Source organism: Bombyx mandarina, chromosome 22 (assembly GCF_030267445.1).
Source record: "Bombyx mandarina strain Sakado chromosome 22, ASM3026744v2".
NCBI lineage: Eukaryota > Metazoa > Arthropoda > Insecta > Lepidoptera > Bombycidae > Bombyx > Bombyx mandarina.
This window is the reverse complement of record NC_143228.1, coordinates 9,502,080-9,530,068: the sequence shown is the minus strand read 5'-3', so window position 1 is coordinate 9,530,068 and position 27,989 is coordinate 9,502,080. Positions and strand designations below refer to the sequence as shown.

General features: G+C 37.9%; 1 protein-coding gene across 1 annotated transcript; it reads right to left on the bottom strand.

Moving 5' to 3' along the window:
* Positions 1–57: 57 nt before the first annotated feature.
* Positions 58–22,559, bottom strand: rictor (rapamycin-insensitive companion of Tor). Its single transcript, XM_089736985.1, has 24 exons — positions 22,319–22,559; positions 21,908–22,187; positions 20,927–21,058; positions 19,719–19,894; positions 18,256–18,487; positions 17,624–17,777; positions 17,028–17,132; positions 16,823–16,948; positions 16,079–16,744; positions 15,548–15,736; positions 14,717–14,925; positions 13,131–13,515; positions 12,603–12,826; positions 10,773–10,950; positions 9,281–9,545; positions 8,299–8,860; positions 8,102–8,220; positions 7,943–8,027; positions 7,150–7,296; positions 6,058–6,222; positions 5,273–5,409; positions 4,768–5,190; positions 4,174–4,319; positions 58–3,778 (listed from the first exon to the last, which is right to left on the bottom strand). The coding sequence occupies exons 1-24, from the start codon at positions 22,356–22,358 to the stop codon at positions 3,536–3,538; spliced, it is 5,388 nt and encodes a 1,795-aa protein (XP_089593111.1). The 5' UTR covers positions 22,359–22,559; the 3' UTR covers positions 58–3,535.
* Positions 22,560–27,989: the final 5,430 nt, after the last annotated feature.

Below are 27,989 nucleotides of genomic sequence, written 5' to 3'. Positions count from 1 at the left end.
CAATTCAAAGGATTCAGAATCTGTACCCAGGTAATTTGAATAATAAAAAAATCAATATATTGTGTAAAATAATATATTATTACAACGAAGTGAGGTGAATGACATTCTGATGTAACATACACAATATTTATGTATCAGTATTTTATCGATCAAAATTACAGATAACATTTATTTCAAAAAAAAAGGAACCAGTTTCAATGGCACTATTTTAGTTCACTTTGACTTGTTCGTATTCAATCTTCTTTAGTAAACGTAATTGACAAAATACTATTAAAATTAAACGTGAAAATTACGAACACATTTTTTTTTATTTGTTACTTTTATATGAGTATGTGCTATATTGCAGTGTTATCATTACAGAATACCATTTAAATGTATTATAACATAATACTATGTTAACTTTTATATATTATGAAGGAAACGAAAATAAATCGCAACTTCAATACTGTTGATACCAAACTTAAGTTTGAGTGTAAAATGTAGAGTAAACGTAAACAGTCAAAATTATCATTACAGAACAGAGTCAAGCTGTGTGTGATTAGTGAGAGTTTTTTAACGTTCTCGATAGCGTAAAAGTTAACTCAAATGTCTGCGTTTGCCGCTAGAGGCGCTGTTCCAACTGCATACATATTTGAGTTAACTTTTACGCTATCGAGAACGTTAAAAAACTCTCACTAAGCACAGCGGTTTGCATTATGCCGTGTTTAGGAGAGTTGCGAATATCGAATCAGACGAGAGTACCACAGTACGCACCACATGAACCTTGCTCCTTCATACAAATTGTAAACGCAGAAACTGCAAGACATTTTTGTTTTAAGAAGCTTTTTAGTGACGTACTGAAGTATAACACAGCATAATTCGATATTGATTAGTCACCGGAGGTGTTCTTGTACTGCTCGTACATACAATATTTGTTCATTTATTACCTCACTGCTTTCATGGCAGACGGGCCATTACGATTCAAACTCAATCATAACACAAAACGATTATCAATATTATTAACTAATCACCGGTCGATCGTGACGACACGCGAACTCAATTAACTTCACGTTGTTTTTACACAAACGAATTACTTAGAAAACATGTCCAACCATTTTTAATTACGAAACGAATTAAAAGTGAGGAAATTAGAACTCATGCCTCAAGGTGGGCGGCGGCATTTACATTGTAGATATCTAATGGGCTCCGGTAACCACTTAACACGAGATGGGCCGTGAGCTCGTCCACCCATCTAACCAATAAAAAAAAAAAAAAACTTAATTCTGAACATTTCCCTATGCCCGTTCTATGGGTATTTTGTTTAACCAAAACACGTAACCGTCTTTTCAAGTACGAGCAGTACTAATACATATATTACCAGAGCTTTACAACGCAAAACCATTACGAATCGACCTAAACAATATTATTAGTATGTCCGGACAAACAACAAGCGACAACTATAATATAATTATTATTAATACTAATAACATAATTATATGACATTTTAAGTGCTCTAATAATAATATTATTATTATTATTTTAATACTTATAAAACGTACAAACGAAACGCATATTACTAAACATTATTAATAAATTAATAAAAGAAAACAACGTAGGAAGTATTAACGACTTACAATTAAATGCAATAAGGCAATTTAATTTGCGCCGTACATATAAGAACACGTTTTATATTATTATTATTATTAATTAATGTATGTATTATTATCAACTAAACGTATGTATATAAATATGCAAGGAAATTAGGAAACATGTATCGTTGTATTTAGGTGGGATACATCACTAGTATATTATTAGCTATTGTAATCAGTGGGAATGGTGGAATATTCAGTCGGGTTTGTTTACTTACTATTGTCATTCGCTAATCGGGGTATAGAAATGAAAAAAAAAAAAAAACGATATAAACTAAATTATAAATGCAGTTGTAGTGTTGCGAAAAACAAAGGTTTTCCGTTAAAATTAATCAAGCAAGAAAAATGGCTCCGCTTTAATAATATTTTCATGGTACTAATTATTATAAACATAGGTCACTCTAAGCGAATTGATATTGGTAGGTATTCGAAGCCGGTTCTTCTCAGGACTGTGGCTTTTTTTGGAACCGGTGGTAGAGTTAACATTGTTATTTATATTTTGACATTCAACAAGTGTGTCATACTGACATCTAAGTTGAAATAAATGATTTTGAATTTGAATTTGAATATATAGCGAAAAAATATAAAGCTTGCATTTTTTTTTTAAATCAAACTAAAATTTCAGTAACGCAATTACATACATCTGATATTCCGCTTGTAAAATTAATTAAACAATAATGTTACGATATTCTATAGCGAAACATCAACTAGATAATATTAAACTAGCAAGGCGTTCCTCTATCGATGCTACGGAAGTATCTTTATAAATGACCACGATAATATATTATAGGATTCATCTACATACCCATATCGATTCGATATTAAAATAATTTAACACCTATTTATTATACTATACGGTATTTAGTACAAACAAATGTGAGGAATAAAATTATAAAACTATATTTAACTTGAAATTCATCGCTATATTAGTATTAGCTTTTTTTTTTAATTTAAAAGACGACAGAACTGTTAAAATAAAAAAAACACGCAATAAAAACCTTGCAATAAAAACCTTAAGGCCGCGTACTGGTGTTGCTGTTATTAAAAATATAGGAATATATGAACAAGCGGTCTTTGTGAATTAATTTACTGGTTGGATTTTTTTTTAAATATGAACATGAACAAGTGATCTTTGTCGATTAAGAATTAATTAGAATACTTTGGGTTTCCGCATAGTAATCGTTTATACTTATTTATTTCGCAAATATTATTAGACTTACCCGTAATCAATTAAAACTTCAAATGATTATTTTGTCTATATAATAAACTGTACTTAACATGTATTTTTTCAAAATCATTGGCCGGTAATGACAAAAATCGTCGCATGAAAAAATCAGAATTCAGATATAAACATGAAAGTGCATACATAAAGTACGCAGTCTTCATCAAACCAATAATTCGCATTATTATTGTTTCACTGTTATCATATTATTATTATGACGCAAAATATCTAATAATATATAAATAACTTTTTAAAGTCACATATGTTTTAGTATGTATGAACAATCTCAATAGAATTCGACAAATTTATAGAGCCGTAAATGAATGAAGAAATTGTATAAGCACAGGAATAGTACTGTTTTTGTATCTCATATTAGTACGTTGAATTGCACGATTGCAAATGTAAAGCTGGCGTTGACTTGTACAAGTATATTGTAATGGATTATGTTATTACGAATTTTGCGTTAACTGTCAATCGTCAGTTCAAGGCTTGATACACAAGACATTTTAAAAAGCGTTCTGGTATGTTAGGAATAACATTAGGATACCTTTGCGTGTGTAAATTAACGTCAAGAACTGGGCAGAATTTTTTTCAGTGTTGCCATAATCCGTTACGAAATTTAGCTCGTATATCAGACTGTCCTTCGGTAAATGAACTCTTAAGGGCTAAAATTACGATAAGAATACTATTTAATAGGTTCCGTCGGTGTGGTGACGGGCGAGGGCGGAGCGCCGTGACGCGCCAAGATGGCGGCTGGTTCGCTGGAAAAGCACTCGAAGCTCGTTTCTAGGAACATTTCCTGAAGGAAACGCCGGGCGCACAACATGTACGTGTCGCGGGACAACAACGCACACACGTCCGAGTACACGCACGGGCTGCGGAAGACTTCAGAGTGCTTCTGCTTGAGCGACAGCAACATCGAACGGGTCTGCAAAAAATATATATACTGTTTATATAATATATATCACCAATGAAAATAAACCATCCATATTTTATTATTATTGCATTACTTCATTGCTTAGAAATGGCAAAACTCGCCACTGGGGACGTTAACCAATTAATGAAACGGTTACAAGAATTTATAAATAGACACTTAATTCTAATATAACGAAAATACTTTCTTTAAAAGATATTAAGATATTTTTTTTAATTTTCTAACTGTTCAAAATTTCCCACCGAAATAAATATACGTACAACCTGACATTTATTTTATCTTTCAACGAAATTCTTATTCCATTTCAATTTCATTTATTTCTTATTACAAAATATTTAACTTAAATGTTAATTTTGGACATAATAATAATAATATGTGAAACGAATTACCTGTTTCAAATGTATAGGATTGGCCATAAGATGCACTTGACGCAGAACCTCAGTTTCGGGAGAGTTAGAACTTCTTTCGACTGATGCCGTTATGCTTGCGATGGGACTTTGCGGCTCCCCGCCACTCATACTGGTTTTGTCTAATGCTGTTTAATAAGTACATTTAAAACGTGTATTTCGTGAATTATCGTAGAACAAAAAGCACGGGTGAATCTAGAGCGGTGTTTCCCAACGTGAGGCCCACGACCCACAAGGGGGCAATTTAATAATTAAGGGGGACAATCGCACTAAATTTATATAGAAAATCTGTATTAAAATTATTTTGAATTTTAGTTTTTTATTATATGTGTTTGTAATTTGTATATGTTTTGAAATATTACTTACTGTGTTTTGATAAATATTTCATAGTGATTTCTTCCTAAAATCTATCATTTATGTTTCTTAAGTGAACAAATAAATTTTTTAATGTTAAAAAATTTCGTATGGGGGCATAGAAATTTTAGAAATGTTACAGTGGGGCATGAAAAAAAGGTTGGAAAGCACTGATCTAGAGATTCGAAATTAAATTAAACTTCAATAAAATTAAATAAATACCCGCGAAAAATGCCTCACGTAGTTCGTACGAGGACGGCGGCCGCGTACGCACGCACGCTAGACAGTTGTTCGACGAGTGTTGCCATTTGAACTTAGCAACGTTCTCGCTCAACGGTACATCCTTCGTCGAGGTGACGTTATCTTCGGTCAGTGTGCGGTCGCTGGAGTCTCCGGTCCCCGGCACATTGGCGTTAGCGGCAGAGCTGTCTTCGTCATCACTCAGCTGATTTATGTTTTCTTCGGGCACCGCTTCGGTTACGGTGTTGATTCCGACATTTTTTACACTACTCACGATGTTCTTGCGTTCGACATTTGAGACTTTCGTGGTTATCGTCGATTCTATTCCAGGGTCTTGTTTCGTTAGCTTCGTAGAATTCGACACGCCGCTTGCTAGTGACGTTTTTAAGGCACCTGAGATTCCATCTGCACCAATAAATGCTTATTGTTTTAAGAATAGAATAAAGTTTAAAAAAAAATTATCGAAAGATTAAAAAGAAATACATGCCTTTAGAATTTTTAGATAAATCCGGCGTAGTGCGATATTTTTCGACGCTAGCAACACTCGTGTCAGCGAGGAAGGATGATATACGTCCGCGATTAGAATCGTTTTTGTCTGTGTCGTCTTCTTTGATTTCGTCATTTCTATGAAAAAAAAAAACTTATTCTTTTGGCGGGCTTAACGCAGTTACCGCGTCATGTACAATGAAAAACAATACATTCGACTAAGCTCCAATAACAAATAAGGACGCTTTTTTCAGTCATTACACTACCGGCACGCTATTATGGCCGTTGTCCACTCATGAAGTTTCGTATTAATAGTAATTACATTTGAAGGAACAAATTGCTGTTCTTAATTAACAATAGTGACGTGCAGTTAGTCATAAAAAATTATCGAATATATAATACATTTAGGACACAACACTTCTTTATTACATTGATTCCTAAACTATATAATATATAAGGGGCCTGCGAACATTTATTTTTTATTTTTATAAGATTTTAATTATTGGTATTTACCACACAACTCGGCATTTGTTTTTCGAAATTCAAAATTTAAAAAAATTAAATTGTATACGATCGTCACATAGGATCGCTGGCCATACAACTACTACCTCCGCCAAACTCGCGTCAATGTTCTATGCAAAACAAACAGTTTCGACTTAAAAACTTATCAATTTCATTATATTTTTTTCGAGAATAAATTTACATTTCACATCACTATTGTAATATGTCAAAACGGCCATCATAGCGTGCCGATAGTGTACAAATAAAATAGTGATGAAAACATACTCAGGGAAGATGTCGAGTAGATCGCGCGGCAGACAGATGCCGATGTAGGGAGGGGTGTGCGGGGGCGGAGGGGGAGGGCGGGGCGCGGCGCGGCGCGGGGCCCACTCCGCCCCCTCCACGCCCGTCTCGCACACCGCCAGAGGTCGCCAGTCGTACTCCAACACACTATACGTAGTAAAACAAAATTCTTGTCAGTACATTTATCTATACTTGGGCCATTACCAACGTGCGAACTGAGTCATAAAACATTACGATATTGATAAAGGGATGCCGCTCGGGTTCAGGTAGTCAGATGACGTGGTCGTTGATGACTGGTACATGTCATTTGTAGGTTGTAGGTGTTTGTGAAAATTGTGTTAGTTATGTATCATTAGACAATCCCACGCGAACCATGGAAGCATTATTCGATAACTTAACTTTGTTAAAATTAAAAGGCGATATTATCGCCCAAACTTGTTCGGTTATTCATAATGTGTTGATAGTGTTTAACGAATTAAAAACGTGACCCGAAAAAATATCTTTTTTAAATTTAAATAAATATGTTTTTTTTTTTTCTACCTAAGCTGAGAGCCTTGAGAGGCTATATCAGCGTAATCCTAACTTTTGTAGGTGAGCTCACGGGGCTCAAACCTGATGAAGTTGCTAACACGAACCCTAGCAAGAGCCGTGCTTCGCAGAATCTACCACCGGATCGGAAACGCGACCCACTGAGAAGATCCGGCGAGAAACTCAGTGGGCTGTGTCTGAGAGTTAATTTACTCGTCGAGCCCTTCGTCGCAAGCGACGGGTTCAGCGAGAACGGTGACCGGTGCTTGAAGTACCTAAAAGCACCGTTAGTGGATCGGGAGGAAATATGTGTATGAAACACACAACACTATAAGTGTGAGCGAGAGATTCAATATACCTTTAAGTGTGAGCGAGAGGTCTGATAAAAATGATTAGTGGCTCAGTTTGCACGTTTGTAATGGCCCAAGTATAATTCAAACTTTTCTTCGGAGCTGTATGGTGACCGTGTGGACGAAAATTCAGAAAACAGTGCAACTCCTAATACGGACGATGTAATAGCGAAATCAATTTGAGTCTCCAGTTTACCTAAGTTTGGCCATTCGTTCCTTGGATGACTTCGTTCTGTCGCGTAAAGATGAAAACGGCTTCGATCGCAGATTCGTGTCGGAGAGCAGCCAACTCAAATCGTCAATTTCACTTGAACACGACGCGGCACTTTCGGATAAGTGTGGTCTACAAAAGAAGATTATATTATAAATATTTTTTTTTATTGCTTAGATGGATGGATGAGTTCACAGCCCACCTGGTGTTAAGTGGTTACTGGAGCCCATAGACATCTACAACGTAAATGCGCCATCCACCTCGAGATATAAGTTCTAAGGTCTCAGTATAGTTACAACGGTTACCACCACCCTTCGAACCGAAACGCATTACTGCTTCACGGCGGAAATAGGCGGGGTGGTGGTACCTACCCGTGCGGACTCCCAAGAGGTCCTACCACCAGTGATAAAGTGAGTGAATATACAAAATAATTATTTAAAAAATCTACCGAATTCCTCTTATACTCTTTTTATTGTGACGGTTTTTTAGTATGGCTAGTTATATTGTTTACATTTACAATTGTTATATGGATAGTTTACATTTACAATTCGACTCGGTAAATGACTTTGCAATTGATAACTAGGTTTTTTTTACTTTGAAATCTTAATTTTACTATTCATTTTTTCTAGCAGGAGAATGTATGCAAAGTTTTGCTGTTTGTATCCATGAATGGTTTGGGTTTACATTGGACTCAGTAGGTGGCGCTGCAATCAAATTCCAATTTTTTTTTCTGGACAGAACGTCTGCCTGTCTTCCCTGTTGATAATAAAAACCTTACCGTCTGTTGAGGGACTTCAAAGTCGCATATCCGGTCATATCCATTTGTGTCGGAGGTGAATTAGTCACTTCGGGTCCAGAAAAACCTGTAACCAAACGTTACGTGATATTTCAGTCAAAATCATTAATATCTTCTATGTGCACTGCATAAAATACTCACTGGACGTTGAGGTTCGGCGTTGTAGCTCCGGTATTTTTGGTCTCTGATTAGCGATAGTTCCTTTCGTACCGTAGAGACTGGACGAGCTCGGTATTGGACTTAGAGTTAATACTCTATCACTGAAATTTATACACGAAAATAGAACCTTGATTCGTTCGATGGTTAGTTTTCATAGATGCAACGAAATTTAAACTCACGGCATAGTGTATTTTCCTAGGAACGAATCACAGCTGCTCACGCCGCTGGTACTGGACTCGCTAGTGTTCCTCACTCGCCCTTCGTGAGCGTGCTCCAAGGAATTCATTCTGCCAATCAGCAGCCTATTCTCGGCCGCGGGCACGCGAATGACCCCCGGACGGTCGTAGTTCGAACAGTCCCGTAATATATCAACGGTTCGAGACTCCGATAACATCGGACGATCGTGCGAGCTAGAACAACCTTGCGAGGGGAGAGTGTGAGATTTTCTTTTGTCCTGTTCCTTGCGCGTATCCACGATCGCCAGTTTCCCGTCGATGACATCACGATTGGCCTGTTCCGATATCGAACCGACTTTAGTCGCATGTTTATAGTCCGACTGAAGGCTTTCGGTCGCGCTTTGATCTGTGTGATCCGAATGCTCGCTCGTTTCCGTGTCGTATGCGTTCGCGCGATAATCGGGCGATGTTACCGAATAATACGAGCCGTTTTCGTAAATCGAATATATCTCATCGGGTATTACGGGAAATTGATCGTGTCTAGTGTGTCTCACGCATAGCCAACCTGAATAATAATAATAATAAAAGACATTAATATCCATCGAGATCGAGCATATTTCGTCTTTTCGCATTAAAAGGGTACAATTTGCAAAAATATTCGAAATTGAGTTAATATGCGGAATCATTTAGTATCACCAGTATTTTTCTCATAAATACTGTCAAAAGGGTGTAGTTTTTTTCTTTTTTTTAATTTACCTATGTTTTGACTACTATTAACAAAATTAATACATAATTTTATTTTACTGTAAAAGACAAATAATGTAGTAACTGGTAAAAAATAAAAAATAAATGTTGCAATGATGACTAATATTAAAAATATCACATGTTTTAAACCTTTAAAACGCTCTCCTGTAAAATTAGTAGGTTTTGAGATTATACAGTTTTAATGCGAGAAGATGATTTCATTTACAAATCTCGAACGTACCTAATTCGGTTAATAGGTTCGCTCCGTCATAGGTACATCCAATAAGGCCGAGAACATAGAACGCAGTCGCCCGTATCGAGTATACGGGACAATACTTGACGAGGCGCACGACATGAACCAGTACGGAATCCTCTAGATAACCGTTGCTCAAACTCATGAGTAGTTGTAGTCCAGAGGGCGCGGTCGCGGTGTTGCCCAACGCCCATAACGAAGCTTTAAGATCAGCGATCTCTTGTTCGGTATTACATTTCTTACGTTGTAGTATCTAGAATGAATTTTAAATCCTCGATAAATCTTTTTACTGGTTGTAGGACCTCTTCTGAGTCCGCGCGGGTAGGTACCACCACCCCGCCTATTTCTGCCGTGAAGCAGTAATGCGTTTCGGTTTGAAGAGTGGAGCAGCCGTTGTAACTATACTATCTTAGATGTTATATCTCAAGGTGGGTGGCGCATTTACGTTGTAGATTTCCATGGGCTCCAGTAACCACTTAACACCAGGTGGCCTGTGAGCTCGTCCACACACCTAAGCAATAAAAAATATATATTTAAGAACACGTTTTGTACAGTTCAAATAAACAATACTTTTTGTACAGGCCGCGCGCCGCCCCTCCTAGAAGGTCCTCGCGCCTAGGGGGGCGCGCGGAGAATGTGGGACCTGACGATCTGCAGATGAGAGCAGACAGCGGGCCCAAAGATATTTTTAGTGCCTTACCGCACAAAACGACTCCCCTGTACTCATACACCCGACATCCGATCTCCGCCCGGGCTCAGAACCCGGTCAGATTAAAACAAATAAACAATACTAATCTAACTTTGTTATGCCATAACTTTAAAAATTACAAACGGGGCGATTGTCTTTCAATATATTTTAGTTGTAATACGTATACCAGTTAACTTACTAGTTGACGCAGTTACTATTTTCTTCATTTTTAAAATTTAAAACATATAATACGTCCTGATTCTACCTTATTATAATTGCTGCTCCATTGTTTCACTACTATTTCAATGATTTCACAAAGTATCATAATATGTTGCATAGTTGATAACTTAACATAATAAGAAATCAATTATATTGGTAATCTATACTAATCTATACTAATATATAAATCTACAGTGGTTTTTACGGATGTTCCTTTATAATACGCGGACGGGTACAACTAGTCGTGTATAAAATCAAACATAATCAAACCAATTGAGTCTTCAATCTCATTAATACTTGAACAGCGCTATTCACATACATTCCAGATAGTTCTATACAGGAGTTTTAGTACAAACTAGCGACCCGCCCTCGCTTCGCTTCGGAAACATTAAAACACACATGAAACAAAAAAAATATATAAAAAAAAAATTAAAAAAAGTAGCCTATGTTCATCAGGGACAATGTCGGCTTCTAATGGAAAAAGAATTTTTCAAATCGGTCCAGTAGTTTCGGAGCCTATTCTAAACAAACAAACAAACAAATCTTTCCTCTTTATAATATTAGTATAGATACCTTGTAGTGCGTGAGGAGCGCGGCGTGCAGCAGATGGCGGGCGCGGGGGCGGGGCGCGAGCGCGGCGTGCACGTGCGGCGGGACCCGCGCCGAGCGCCGCGACCGCGCGCCCCGCCCCCCGCCCCACTCGCTCACCGCCAGCGCCTCGTGCGCGCCCGCTTCCACCACCCGCGTGTACCTGCACATCGCGCACTATTTAACCCTCAGACACAGCCCACTGAGTTTCTCGCCGGATCTTCTCAGTGGGTCGCTTTCCGATCCGGTGGTAGATTCTGCGAAGCACGGCTCTTGCTAGGGTTTGTGTTAGCAACGTCGTCAGGTTTGAGCCCCGTGAGCTCACCTACTAGTTAAGGTTACGCTGATATAGCCACTCAAGGCTCTCAGCTTAGGTAAGAAAAAAAAAAAGGGCACTATACTGCATTGTGAGTCGCGGCGGACCGATCCGTGCCCCATACAACGGACGGCGATTTATGGAGGGTAAAGGTAAAGAGAACCGTCTCATATGGGAGAAGCTTGAAAAAGTGTCTCACTTTCAGCACTAAATAACAGTTCAAAAATCGTCCAGAATGACGCTAGCATAGGCACAGGGTATGATATGAATTGAGCAGTTGTTAACAGATTGAAGTATGCTGAGTTAGGAAATTTAATATATTTAATGACTAGAGTAGGAAGTTAGTGACAGTGTAATATACAAGAACTCACATGTTTACGTAGTCCCAACTAATTTAGTCAATATAACCTAAAATTATTGCTGTGGTAAAACGTGGAGACATCGACTGCATTTTGTTATCAGCTTTAAATAAAATACTTTTTGGGATTTTGTAGTGCTTACAGTTCTTTCGTTCTATTTTATTTCTCTATCTTATTCTAATAGCTTTCACCCCTTTTGAAGTGAAAACTTCTTTAGAATCGTTGTGATTTCAAACCGGATGCAACGGAAAAAACGACAGGTAAGAGACGCAAATACAAAAATGTGTAGGATGAAGCCAGCAAAGAATGAGACAGAAATATACATACTATTTAATACAGGGCCATCTGTGAGATTTTTTAATACTAACGTGTGTATGAAAGCTCTTGTAGTGAATTTTAATTTAGGATTATACGTGAAATTAAAATATCAATTCACAGAGGGCGCTACCTTACAATTATTTACTAATGACAAAATTTTACATATACTTAAGACGTTTAGGATAATTGTATTTTAATTTTGGAAGGTTTCACTTCTACCACGTGTGAATTGCACACATTTTGTTTTTTTTAAATTTACCCGGTTGCTACTGTAGCGCCACCCTTATTTAGCAGATTTTAACGGACACTTTTTCACACATAGAGACGGTTCTACTTACCTCTACCCTCCATACGGCGATTATTTCTTCTTCTTCTTTATTTTTTGGCTGTGGCACGATTTGTGCATTAGCCATCGTCAAGTAATAAGATTTTTATAATTCGCCGATTCAATTATTTATAGTTTATGAATAATAAAAACGAAGGAAACTTAATCCCACTAGGTGTTGGTACAGCAAATTTTTCTCTTCCAGTCCCTTCTATCGGCCGTCATCTTAACACTCACTTCTCTCTTTCTCATATCGTCATTCACACACTCCATCCATGTTTTCTTCAGTCGACCTTTTACTCTACCTTACACTAACATTTCCATACATGTCCTAGTCACATAAATCTCAGTACGCATCACATGTCTATGCATAGTCAAGGCTATCAGCATGAGTAAGAAAAAAAAACATTTTGATGTTTGAAATTTATGATCAATACATATTTAGTATTTTTTTAAATATCCTGTATAGCTCAGTGCAAATTTAAATGAAACATTACCGGTAATTATACGATTTAGTCCAGAAGTCCAAATGTTTTTTGAGGAAGGCCATCGACTTTGCGTCCGCGGCTTGTGCGGCCGCCGTCACTTCTAACGTCAGCCACAGCAGGTACCCCCGGTCCCCCACGGCAGACAGATCGTACGTTGCGGGATCCGCGTTTTTATTCAAACGACAATTCTGGCATAACGTTTCCCTCATCGGCATTAATTTTTCGACGTATATCTGAAAAGTATAAGTACCATTAACAATAATAGAGTGAAGAGTGGACGAGCTGACCCCCCACCTAGTGTTACTGGAGCCCATAGACATCTGCAACGTAAATGCCGCCACACGTCTTGAGATATAAGTTCTAAGGTCTCAGTATAGTTACAACGGCTGCCCCCCCCCCCCCCCTTCAAACCGAAACGAATTACTGCTTCACGGCAGAAATAAACAGGGTGGTGGTACCTACCCGTGCAGACTCACAAGATCCTACCACCAGTAAGTTGCTAATTTAGAATTTATTCGAATTATTTTTTACACTTACAGGAACACTGAACGCTTCCTCTAATATAGACAGGGCCACTTTGACGACACCCTTGAATTCGTCTTTCATCTGACCCACCAACATCTGCAGAAACCAAGTCTCCATATCGACACCGCTATTTTCAATTTCGTCCTTCTGAATTGAATTCGATTCTTCGGTGTTCTTCTTCAACTTAGTCTTTCGTCGGACCAATTCTTTTGACTTCCGGGAAGCTCTCATGAGCACGTTCAAGAACTGAGTAGCGTACAGTCTTGACGCTTGAATGCTACATGTCAACGTTTTCGAAAGTATGTCACGAGGATACGAATCAAGGGTGTAGTCCAAGCTTGATATGATGAGTTTTACGTAACAACTGTGATGAGTTTTCGTTGACAGTTCCAAAAGGCTGCAGAAATAAATAATCAAATAATATTATATTAATTTTTTTTGTTATTTTTTATGTGATTTTTTTTAAACTACTAGACTAATTCGCTGCTTTTCTTATTTACTAATTCACTATAGTTTACTATTACAGAAAAAAAAGGTGCGTGTACTTATGTACGCGCGTAAGGAGTTATACTTTATTTTTATTAAATTTATTTCTTTGTTTTTATTTAAATTTTAATCAATTTGAAAAAAAAATCGATTAAACAACATCCTCAAACACGCATATTGGACATCCCTTTTCTTGACATCGTATAAATTCGGTAATTCTCGGTACGGTTCGGAAAGTTCACCTGCGGCTATATTCAGACTCGCCAAGCTAAGTTGGTCGTATTGTAATGAGCGATTTAGTGGGCAACTTCATTCTGTTAATTTTGTGTCACGGTGCGCGCGCATCGTAAAATTTCACTCATCAATTTTTCATAACGCGTCTAAAGATGTATAACTTCAAAAAAACAAAATACAAGGATCCTATGATGTAAACTAAAAAGGATTCGCCCCAATTACACGTAAGATTATGAAAGCAATGATTCAAGCAGATTTATGTGCTTAGTGCGAGTTTTTTAACGTTCTCGAACGCGTAGAAGTTATTTCAAATTTGTATGCAGTTAGATCAGCACCCCTAGCGACAAATGTAGGCAAACGTTCCAACTCTATACAAATTTGAGTTAACTTTTACGCTATCGAGAACGTTAAGAAACTCGCACTAAGCACACTGAACGCATATTTATATCGTGTTAATTGGCTTTTAAATTGTTCGTGTCTCAGTTAAATTACAACCTATTCAATTTATAACTAAATGAATTTTGATTTTTAATAGTAGTCAGCGGAATTTTTGATGTCCTTGAGAGAAAACAACTTTAGAAGACCGTATTCTGATATGCAAATTTGTATTTTTTTTTATTGCTTAGATAGGTGGACGAGCTCACAGCCCACCTGGTGTTAAGTGGTTACTGGAGCCCATGGACATCTACGACGTAAATGCGTCACCCACCTTGAGATATAAGTTCTAAGGTCTCAGTATAGTTACAACGGCTGCCCCGCCCTTCAAACCGAAACGCATTACTGCTTCAAGGTAGAAATAGGCAGGGTAGTGGTACCTACCCGCGCGGACTCACAAGAGGTCCTACCACCAGTAACAACAGTGAAATTCTTATACTCACTTTTCATAGAGCCCGGTTTGTTTGAACAGCTTCAATCCTGCGTAAGAATGGCACAGCTGCCCGATGAACAAGAAGTACATCTGACACATTGTGTTGCACATGTGCTGCGGACTGAACAGGCACTCGTGCGCTTTCACTCCGGTCTCGATCGCTTTGATTTGATTGCTTACGTCTAAGAATAAATCTTCTAGAAGTCTATGACAATCGGCCTGGGAACGAAAGACGCGTTTTTTCGTATGTAATAGGTTGGGGAAAATTCGCATTTTTTTAAAAAATTCACAAAATTTTTTAATATAATTTATTTACATTTAACTAAAGTATGTAGGTACTATTTTGTTCGATAACTTTTTGCCATCTTGTAGGTAGGAACATGATCCCATTGCTATAGAAATTTTGGGGGTTCTGTTCAAAATATCGCGACAATTGGTTTTGGCAGTCCTCTCGTGATGTTAACCTGACACTGCCTACAGAATTCTGAAGAGACCGAAACAGGTGGAAATCTGAAGGTGCAAGGTTAAGACTATACGGCGGATGCATTAACATCTCCCAGCCAAGCTCTCTTAATTTTTGCTGAGTGGCTAAAGATGTGTGAGGTCTAGCGTTATCATGATGGATATAAATACTAATACTATTAATGTTAGGAACCTTAATTTTTTTTCTCTAAATGATACAAAAAAATCAAACAACAACATAATTAAACTTAACCTACAAATGAAAGAGTTAAATTATATAAAAATGCAATTACTTTTACTATCATTAAATGATAATGATCGCAGAGTAGTATGCAATGGTTTCCACATAAAATGTTATAGACACTTTAACACAACTTACATCGTTATGCCGCAATAGATGCCTGATGAGCTGACAGCCGGCACGTGTGGCAGAGTGACCGTAACACGTGCTCGACAGATCCATGTGTGAATATTTATTTGAAGACGGCTTCAGATAGTTTACAATGCGAGTCGCCCAAGCCTTGTGTCCGCTGTCGTTCAGATTGAAAAACGGTGTAGTATCATTTTCCTAAAACAAACAACAAACAGGTACAGATTAAAATGATGAAACACAATGAAACAAAAAAAAATGGTGCGCGTGAAAGAAGTGAAACTTCTTTTGCGGAATGTACAATAGTAATGTGCTTTTCTTCATTTTTCATCCTTTAATAAAAATTCGCCTGTAAGAGAAATGCTATGTACAAGAGAAACGACCTAGCTCGCTTTTTTATTTCCCTCTCTCCACGGTTGAGTGGTTCGCCAAACGCTGTCTATTTTCTTACTCTCGCTATTCCTAAACGAAACTGTCGCGAGTTAAATTATACTCTCAACGCGCCTAAAGAAGTTTGACTTCAAAAACTTCGAACGTTACCTTTAAAATAGTTCTTATGATTTCCCAATTCCAAGTATTTCCATCTTTGTTCTGCATGACCAAAGTGGACCGGATCAAGCTGTCGCTGTCTCGCTCGAACAAATTGAAAAACTTGGCCGACTTGGCGACCTTGCTCACGGCGGCGCTAGTTCGCGAAGTTACGCTTTTACTTTTAACGAGCGCACTGATGTTTCTGTTGGTGACGTCATTTCGGGAGCCGACGCTGTGCCTTTGTTTCGTTTCGTTCTCGTTGTCCGATTCGTTCAGCAGTTCTATGCTGTCGTTTTTGTGAATGCCGATCTCCTGTCTCGGTCTTATGTTGGCGTTGTCCTTCTCTTTCCGACTCTTGGCGGCGTCTTCGTTCTTTTCCTTGAACGCCCCGCTGCAGTACTGAATGATGTGGTCAAGGAACAGGCTGCTGCTGGCGGGTCTCGCTTCGAGCATCGCGTGCAGTTTCCGCAAGGCGGCCACCGCTGCCAGGGCTTGAGGCTTTCCGTTCGACGCCTGAGACATTAGGACGGGTAAGGCGGGCGTGATGTTACATATCGGAGGAGGCAGGAACAAGTGTACTAAATGCAGCAGCTGGCCGAGTAGTACCGTAGCACGAACCGATATGAAAGTGTCGCTCGTCACGATCACTTCAGCTAGCCCGTCCAGTAGACCGACCTACAATTTAATTGTATACTATATTACTACTGTAAGCGATTTTAAAAAAAAAATAGTATAACGCGAATAGGGCTGTACCTCTAGGAAACATTGAAGTAATAGAGCTAAGTGGTTTTCCGTAATATCGGGTCCCGTAGCTGCGAGATGAGGTAGTATTGCGATGCCTTCCGCGGCAACAAATCCTTCGTTAAGCCGCCACGAATCCTAGAGACATTACAAATATAAATTTCGTGTAAGTTAGATGAAACTTTGATAAAACCAACAGCATTATGTTAAAATTAACCTGAAAATCTGAAGGGTCCACAGCGTCCAGCGCGACTGAGATCTCATCTGTCCATTCAGGTTGTGGTAGCCCTACTAATTCGTATAGCAAATCCAATATTGCTTTCTGTAATATAACACACATAAAACAATAAATCTTAACTATGAACCATACAATTAATTCCCTTATTCAAAACCAATCAACTGTGTACTTAAACCATTTTTATGGTTTACCATAAATACATAATATATTATATTGCATGGACTAGTGGATGAGCTCACGGCCCACATGATGTCAAATGGTTACCGGAACACGAAGACATCATAACATATTTACCGCTATCCACCTTCAGGCGTAAGGTTCATGTCTCAATTGTATATAGCTGTCTCACTTTTGAAACCAGGACGCATAAATAGTTAGCGGCAGAAATACATTACCCATGCGGGTTCACAATGAACCTGAACATATGTTAAGTATCATTAGAAAAATTGATACCTGTATGCGGTTTTGAACACCGACATAGTAGTATCGTTCCATATGAGTGCATCAATCGACTTATCCTTTAAGCCACGACCATTTCAAAATTATTAAGCAATTAATTTGATTCTGGCACTTACCCGAACTTCAAGACGAGGTAAATATAGAGCAGCAACAAGTGATCGTAATCCCCCAGCACTCGATGGGTGACAAAAGTGTAACAACCCTGGCCAACTCCTTAAAACGCATAGCAACGCCAATCTACTGCAGGTGAACCGCATCTCTCTCTCATCCCTATAAAGAAATAAGTCTTTTAGGTTTCAATTGTAGTGCCAAGTGGCCAGTGTAGTGTCAGTAGATTTTTTTTTAGGTTGCATTAGTTAAGAGACTAGACTAAGAGATTTTATTTTCCAAAGAAAACTAAATTATTCCTGTCATACCCGTCGGTTGCGACGAAGGGCTCTACAAGTAAATTGACCTACAAACAGCCCACTGAGTTTCTCGCCCGATCTTCTCAGTGGGTCGCGTTTCCGATCCGGTGGTAGATTCTGCGAAGCACGGCTCTTGCTAGGGTTTGTGTTAGCAACGGCGTCAAGTTTGAGCCCCGTGAGCTCACTAATAGTTAAGGTTACGCTGAAATAGCCTCTCAAGGCTAGTCTCAGTTTAGGTAGGAAAAAAAAACAATTATTAGCTTTAATTTGCACCATTGTTTTGATTTGTCTGGAAAGTGAACGGCTAATATCCATTTTTATAAGAAGCTTATAATAAAAACCTGGTGGAATCTGTAGGCGCTGAACGGAAGTGGAAGTCACAGTACGGTGCAGCTAGATGCGTCAGACAGGCTGTGGTGAGGCGGGCGGCACGTCGCGGGCCCGGTCGGTCTAACACGTGCAGGAGAGCACCGCACAACGCCTCCGCTTGTCGCGGGGTCGCGCATTCGGCCAGCTGGCGGGACACGGCACTGGCGCCGCCACACCACACCCACAGCTCCGGGTTGACAACGCCTGCCACACATAAATTATTATTTTTTAAGTGAAACTTCTTTAGAATCGTTGTGCTTTCAAACTCCATGAAACGAAAAAATAAGTCCATAGACACAAACACAAATGAATAGAATTCAGCCGGCGAGAGAATGAGATAGAACACATTAGACATTCTCGGTCTCCGCTTTGTTGTTCTCTCTCTCTTCGTAGCATCCCCACTATCGTATACTAAACATTGTCCATATGTATGCTTCTGTGTAGTGGGATAGTCAGTATATCTATATCTTATTTATAAGTTTCACTTCTACCGTGTGTGACATGAACACACACATTTTTTATTTTATTTTATTTTTATTGCTTAGATGAGTGGACGAGCTCACTGCCCACCAGGTGTTAAGTGGTTACTGGAGCCCATAGACATTTACAACATAAATGCGCCACCCACCTTGAGATATAAGCTGTAAGGTCTCGCTATAGTTACAACGACTGCCCTGCCCTTTTAACTGAAACGCATTACTGCTTCACGACAGAAATAGGCAGGGTGGTAGCACCTACCCGTCCGCACTCACAATAGGTCCTACCACCAGTAAAGTACCGCCAGTAAGAACATTACTTAGACGCTTCTCGATCAGCAGTGTTACTTTTTGATATCCACAATTTGTAAGACGGTGAACATTAGCATTCATGTTATGCGCTAATAACTTTAGCTGATAATTTGTCAAGACGAAGATTCCTGCGTGATAATAGTCTGGTTATGAATGAAAAGGGAAAGGTTCTAAAAAAAAATTTTGTTTGTACATAGACACCTTGAACCGTCAAGTAAAGTGATAAGGAACACATAACTATGTTAGCGAAAATTTTTAATTACTTAGGAAAAAAAATCATAATCAATTTATATCAAGATTAAAAAAACGATTATGTATGAAAGTATGCATCCGATAGATTAAGTATGTAAATAATTTGACTAAAATGAAGTATTTCAAGATTTTTAGACACCTTAAAGTTGGTGAAAATTGCATTGAATTGTTATTAACATTAGATAGATACAGGTCAAGTTAATAAAAGCATGTTTAAGAAGTACATTTCGTTTGATGGTATGTGTGTATTATAATTTACATTTAGTTTAAGAGAACGGTTAACAATTAAGATTGGTTTCCAATGATACTCTGTTTAGTAAGTCTATCAGAATAAAGGATATTATTATTACTAATTCCCAAAGCCAAGGCTTCTTAATTAAGTATTTTGAACTTACTTATCTCTGCTAATGTGGCCACAGCTGGACGGGATAGTCGATCAGCTGTAGGGTCTGCTGCAAGTGCAGCTAGACATCGAAGAAGTGCTGCTGCAGCTCTCATTGTGCACGCCCGCCGAGCAACACGCATAGCTTGGGCACGTTCTTCTTCATTGCGAATAATAACTTCCATAGATCTATAAAAAACGTGATAGTCTCACATTTGAAAACTTTCTTCATATTCAGTTTCAATAATTGTTATTTGTATTAACTCTACTATTATGTACATTTTGTGTATACAATGTACATGGCAACTTCTATTTATGAAATTTGTTCATAACATGACACAGTAATTATATCAAATTGATTATTTTTGATTAATGCAATCTATTCATTTTTCAACTCTATGTATTGCCTTTACAGTCAATAATCTATTTTTAGGTATTCTATTCTTAGGAAATACTAGGTATGAGGGTAGTGTTGGCATAGCCAAAACAATTATGTTATACTACTAACACTTAAGTATGTAAAAGGAAAAGGGTATATTAACATAAATATAAGTACTTGTCAGTTTAGAGTTAATATTTGTGCAACTACAATGATGAAAAGACCTCTGAAAAGTAGCTCAATCCTAGACTATGGATTCAGCACCTTGGCTTAGTTTTGTGATCAATTACATGTACCATTTATTAGTAATGTAACCTTATTAAGCACTAATCATCATTTTAGGAACTTTTTTTTTATTGCCTGGATGTGTGGACGAGCTCACAGCCCACCTGGTGTTAAGTGGATACTGAAATCCATAGACATCTACAACATAAATGCGCCACACCCCTTGAGATATAAGTTCTAAGGTCTTAATATAGTTACAACGGCTGCCTCACCCTTCAAGCCGAAACGCATTACTGTTTCACGGCAGAAATAGGCGGGGCAGTAGTACCCACCCGTGCGGACTCACAAGAGTTCCTACCACCAGTAATTACACAAATTATAATTTTGCGGGTCCCAATATAGCCTTTATTTATGGTCATCACTTTCCGGCTAGCGTGTTAGCAGCAGTAGAAATTTGTATGAGAAAAGACTGAATCAAACCAATTAACAAAAACAAACAGGCATAAAATAAAAATAGGTGAGGTCAGCAACATCTTAGCAGTGTTTTATAGATATCTCCAGTTTAAAACACAGTTTTCTAAGAGTTTTACAATAAAAAGTGCTTTATTATTTTTTACCTTACAACGAGGTAGGGTAATTTCATATTATTGAAAATAGTGACATCATAATCAGTCTTCAACAAGTGACGTATGACTCTTAAAGCGGCAGCTCGAATAACCATAGACTCATCCACAAGACTAATACGCAAGCTGAAAACAAGAAATATGTTTTAAATAATACCTACTTATGTTTCATATTCTCTAAATAAATGTTAATATTTCCTTCAGTTTTCATAAGTTGTATGCATAATTAAATCTACTGTCTCAGAGTCAGTTTAAGTTATACAAACTGACATACTTCAAGATTATTAATATCTTCTGTGCAAAATGAAACATTAGTCTGGAAATATTATTATAGAAAAACAAAAAGTAGTTAGTTGAAGGTCGACTAACAATACTCAAATGCTGACAACATATTTTTCATACATGACTACAAAAACATCAGAAATAATGAAAAACGTAAGATAAAAACTTAAAAGTTGTTTAAATTATAATATATGAGTCGACTATTATCAAAGGCGGCAATCTGACTTTTGGACAATGATTGTTAAATCAGAAAAACGAATTATTGACTTTGTATTCCATTGGCAGTCACAAAACACTTCGGAACGACATCTTAGATAAATAACAGGTTAACTATTAACCTTTATTTAATGCAGGTTTTGAACCGTATTCTTTGAAGGAGACGATTATATTCAAATAAATCTGTATAGACATATCAATAATTTTTTTTGTCCAAATGCACAGATTGCCACCTTTGATAATAGACGACTCATATATAACCATATACGACTTTACAATTTGACATTAGTGTGATTTTTGTGACAAATTATAAGTAACAATAACTTTGTTAAAGACCCTATTTTATTTTAAATACTTAAAATACAATATGGCATACAACAATGAGTTTCGGCTATGATACAAGAATATTTATTGAGCTTATAAGATTCAGTATTGAAATTTTGTCACAACAATATCATTTTAATACATAATTCTTACCATGCCATCAACTCATCAGGAGTAAACCCTAGGTTGCTTCTCTCTTCTTTACATAACAATGTTACTAATGCATTCAGGTAGGCCAATTTTCTGCTATCAGTACTACTTCTGTGCATGCCTCTAAATCCTGACCTGTATTCCGTAGGCACAGTTTTGTAGGAGGGAGATGTATCATTTTGTGTTGATTTTCTTACGTAAAGGCCTTGTATTATGTCCCTGATATTCTCTTCCGGAGTTCTATTCTTGATGTCCAACTTAAACAAATCACTTGCAGGTTTTCCTAAAATATGTGATGAAAAATTATAGTCTATGCTGCATGGCAAATAGTAACAGTCGAAGTCAATATAATTGAAAACAACATTAACGTAGAAATTAAACAAATCGTTAATGTAATTTCTACAAATAAATTACCTCTCCTTCGATTCAAAATGTGTTCGGATAAATCCATCATCTCATTTTCAAAAACACAAGCTAAATTCGATATTGTTAAATAGTCACCGCTCTAATTAATTAGTTTTTCTCAGGGTTAAAATAAATTAACTGAATACAGAAAGTGTAATAAAATTACAACCCTGTTTTCCTCGCACACCAACATCACAAATCCACACATTTGATTTTTTTAGACGTCTGACATTCATTGACGTATTTGACAAACTGTTAAAATGTTTAAGTATGATCTATGCTAAGTGAAATTTTTGTTTTGTCAAAGACGCAAATGAAATTTCAATTCTATAAATTCCCATAAGATGATTTTCAACTAGCAAAAGTGTGCTTTGTACGAGCTTTTTAACTCTAGCGGCAAACGTAGGGGAACTGTTCCAACTCCACACAAATTTGAGGCAACTTTTACGTGATCTAGAAGTTAAAAAACTCGCACTAAGCACTTACAAAGCCCCATACTCATGATCAAAAAGCTATCCTTCAACAATCGATTACAATCAGAAGCGGTGTGGTTGTTTTGGAAGCCATAAAAATACTGAAAAAGGTATAGGTGTTTTAATGAACTGCAGCTCAGTTGATACACGTATAATATATACGTATATCAACTGAACTACATATACGATATACGAACTACAATATTATACGATGTATGATATACGATATACGTGATATACGCTTATATACTATTTGCAAAGTCGAACTTCGTCATTCCACCAGTGGCGTAGTAACTAACTCATCTGTGACCAATGGTGGGTGTACATTTAGGACAGTCGGGGCAAGTGCCCAGGGTGGCAAAATTTGAAAGTGAAAAATTGTTTTTTTAGTCTTATCAAGATTGTTCTATATAATTAATTACTTTTATTAATTCATAATTTTCTGTTTAATTGATAACTCAAGAAATTCAATTCATCCATTATTTGCGAATTATAATTTTGGCACTTTTGGAAAAAAATAATAATAACCAAAATGATTTAATCAATTTATTTCCTTGGGATTTAAAAAAATATCGGATGTTTCTATTTTCTGGAAATAAAGAAATTTAATTAGTATTTTTTAATGTAATGTCATTATGTGTCACCCTTAGTACAACATTTAAAATTGTTAGAGAAAAACAAATATTCATTTGTTTTTGGAATATTTAACATAATATATAATAAAGTATACAAACAAAAGTTACAAAATATACTACTATTTTGTAACATTGGTTACCTTTAAATTTTTTGGCTGGATAAGTTAGCTAAGGAAGCTTCTAGTGATGGTGTACCATCGATTCATATTGAAAACATTTATAATTTAATCTTTTATATTTAATATTAGTGGTGTATTTAATTAATTTACGTTCAAATGTAATTAAAATGTCTTTTCGGTGGCTTTTCGGCACTTGGATATTTGCTAAGAGGTCGCAATAATGCTCCAGATAGTATCTCTTTCCGCATAAAATAACGTAAGCTTAACGGTCACCATTTTTGATGCTTTGAATTTTGAAAACGCCGCTAATTTTCTCAACGATCACTTCGACCCACCTTTTTAGATGGGTCGTCGTGGGCTTCGCGTGAGCGTAAGTCATGACGTCATAAGTGACGTTTTCGCCGCGACCACAACGACCGCGGTCGTTATGTGGAACGACTAAAGGAGTATTTTGATCGTTGTGGGCGCTTAGTGGAACGCACCCTTAGTAAGAGAGGAACGTTATCGTCTATGGAAGGTATATTTCGATGAAAGGTCTTTGGAAAAAGGCGTGTGGTACAAAACAATTCAAAGTTTACCATGTTAATCGCCATGGTTTGATTCTTGTAACCTTAATAGAACCACCCTAGTGACTGTTTTCAGACTTCGTTCCGGGCACATTCCACTCAATAAATTTGCTCATTTAATGGGGAAGGCTGCTGATCCCAAATGTTCAGTTTGTGATGTAGTGGAAGACGCTTTTCACATTATGATGGAGTGTGCGCGGAATGATGATTTGAGACCACAATTCTTTGCAAAACATACAGATTTTCGACAAGTTGGAGGTGTAAAGTGCGTATTAACCTTTCTGGAATCTGAAATGGCTAAGTCACTTTATAAAATAGTGTTGGTGGGCCTTCAGAGACGATAACAGTTTTCTTTTTTTTCTTTTTTTATTTTTTGTTACTATCTTTTGTTGCACAATGGAGTGACATATTCACTAAGTGAATAATCTCCATAAATAAAGATAAAAAAAAAAATTGGTTAAAGTTTCTTTAATAATAATTAAACATACAATGCAAAATCTAATATACCAGCTTAGTGTAATATACTAGCTTTAGAAAGAAGAAAATACTAGCTTAATTTAATATTGTTACTTTTTTTTTTCTAATTATCTGTTAATGTTGGCGCGAGAGACAGATTCCAAGGTAGGAGTATTCCTCAATACAATAACTCTTGTATAATATTTTCCGGAGTATATAAAATGCACTCTTTTCGTTGATATTTGCAAGCTCACTGAGTTTCTCGCCGGTTCTTCTCAGTGAGTCGCGTTTCCGATCCGGAGGTAGATTCTGCGAAGCACGGCTCTTGCTAGGGTTCGTGTTAGCAACGTCGTCAGGTTTGAGCCCCGTGAACTCACCTGCTAGTTAAGGTTACGCTGAAATAGCCTCTCAAGGCTCTCAGCTAGGTAGGGAAAAAAAACTGCTTTCTTTTCAGAATGCAACTGCAATAATATTTAGTTATGTATATATCGAATTATAATGTAATTTAATTTTAATATTATATATAGAGACACTTAGGGACTGGTATAAAAAAAAGTATCATTACCTAAATTAAAAAACTTTAGAAATAAAGTCCTAACGCTGAGTTCATCATGATTTCCAAATTTTTTATTAACAAATTATGGTAGGCAGCGGCTTGGCTCTGCCCCTAGCATTGCTGACGTCCATGAGCGACGGTGACCACTTACCATCAGGTGGGCCGTATGCTCGTCTGCCTACAAATGCAATAAAAAAATATATATATATGATAGGTATTCAAATGCTATCTATGATATTGTGCAATAATAGCTTGAGCTTATATATTTTGATTTTCTGATTCCTTTGAGTCAGGAGCACAGAACTTAAACCACCTCTGATGTGGCTCACTGAATTTGGCCCCCCTTTTTTTTGATTTTCGGTTTTTTTTTTTATTTTTTTTTCGTCGTTTGTTCGTTAATGTTCAAAATGTAAAAATTGTTTGTTCGTCTAGGGGGGCTAAATTCATTGAGCTTATCCCAAAGAATGAGCTCATGGGCTCTGTAAATTTGGCCCCCCTTTTTTTGATTTTCGGATTTTTTTAATAGCTCCAGCAACTAGCTCCAGCCGCTAGCTCCAGCCGCTTGCATCAACCGCTAGCTCCAGCAACTAGCACCAGCCTCTAGCTCCAGCCACTTGCACCAGCCACTTGCACCAGCCGGTAGCTCCAGCCGCTAGCTCCAGCCGCTAGCTCCAGCCGCTTGCACCAGCCGCTAGCTCCAGCCGCTTGCACCAGCCGCTAGCTCCAGCCGCTAGTTCCAGCCGCTAGCTCCAGCCGCTTGCACCAGCCGCTAGCTCCAGCCGCTAGCTCCAGCCGCTTGCACCAACCGCTAGCTCTAGCAACAAGCCCCAGCCGTTAGCGCCAGCATTTTAGTACCAGCCGCTTGCACCCACCGCTTGCGCCAGCCGCTTGCACCAGCCGCTAGCTCCAGCCGCTAGCTCCAGCAACTAGCTCCAGCCGCTTGCACCAGCCGCTAGCTCCAGCCGCTAGCTCCAGCCGCTTGCACCAGCCGCCAGCTCCAGCCGCTTGCACCAGCCGCTAGCTCCAGCCGCTAGCTCCAGCAACTAGTACCAGCCGCTTACACCAGCCGCTAGCTCCAGCCGCTTGCACCAACCGCTAGCTCCAGCAACTAGCACCAGCCACTAGCTCCAGCTGCTTGCACCAGCCACTAGCTCCAGCCGCTTGCACCAGCCGCTTGCACCAGCCGCTAGCACCAGCCGCTAGCTCCAGCCGCTAGCTCCAGCAACTACCACCAGCCGCTTACACCAGCCGCTTGCACCAGCCGCTAGCCCCAACCGCTAGCACCAGCCGCTAGCTCCAGGAACTAGCACCAGCCGCTAGCTCCAGCAACTAGCACCAGCTGCTAGCTCTAGCAACAAGCCCCGGCGGTTAGCGCCAGCATTTTAGTACCAGCCGCTTGCACCCACCGCTTGCGCAAGCCGCTAGCTCCAGCCGCTTGCACTAGCCGCTAGCTCCAGCAACTAGCACCAGCCGCTAGCTCCAGCCGCTTGCACCAGCCACTTGCACCAGCCACTTGCACCAGCCACTTGCACCAACCGCTAGCACTAGCCGAATGCTCCAGCAACTTGCATCAGCCGCTAGCTCCAGCAACTAGCACCAGCTGCATGCTCCAGCAACAATCCCAGCCGTTAGCGCCAGCATTTAATACAAGCGGCTAACTCCAGCCGTTAGCGCCAGCATTTAATACCAGCGGCTAACTCCAGCCGCTAGCTCCAGCCGCTTGCACCAGCCACTTGCACCAACCGCTAGCTCCAGCACTAGCACCAGCAGCTATTTCCACCCGCTTGCACCAGTTGAAATACTTCCGAAAAAATTTGGGGTACTCAATGACGCGCGCCAAGTACGACAAATATTTTTTTTTTTTTTTTTTAAATTTTCAAATATATATTTTTTAATATTTTCAACATTATGACGGTTTCTTGGTATTTTTTTGTATTTCACATCTTTTTGTAGAGAATGAAAGTTATTGAAGTGTTATTTTTTTTGTAAAGTGCAAATGTTATTGAGATGAGTTTTATAAACGTAGACTTGGCGCAATTTTTTACAGTAAAACTGTTTTTGTTCGGATTTCATATCTTTTTGTTAAGTATTATTTTTTGCTCATTTATTACTTAACAAAAATAGACAATAGAATAAAAATAAATTATAAATAGTCACTCAGCTTAAAAGCTAATGAAACGCTCAATTAATTAGTGTAATAATAATCAACATCAACTTTTACAAATTTAAACCGAATTAAATTCTGTTTCAAATGTGAACGGTGGATGACGCTGTTCTTAATTATTTCAGATTTTAAAATTGAAATCTGAAACCTTTGAAACATCAATCCGCATCAATGTAATTTAAAAACTACAGTAAGAGGCTTAAATAAAAAGCTGAACTGAACTCAGCCTTAATTAGAATTTTTTTCGGAATTCAGTAGTAAAGTTCAAGTTATTTTGATGAAATCAAAACTGAAATATTTATAACATGTTAAACAATCAACTACGAATAAATATTATTTATTCAGTAGACAATCACAACGGTTTTATAGTTTTGGGAAGGGATTTTTTGTAACGCCATCTCGTGAAGTATTTCGGTATTACATTAATATAAAATAATTAATAATTGGGAATTTAATTGTTTTTACGATCGAACAATCACCAATAGTCGTCGAACAAACGATAATTGGTCAAAATGAATTAATCTGAGCGATAAAAATAAAGATGTCTAGTAAAGGAGGCCCACTTAACGGTGATCATTTATTTAATTAATTATAAATAAACAAAAGACGAACAAACAATTTTTACATTCGAGCATTAACGAACAAACGACGAACAAATAATTAAAAATAAAAAAATCCGAAAATAAAAAAAGGGGGCCAAATTTACAGAGC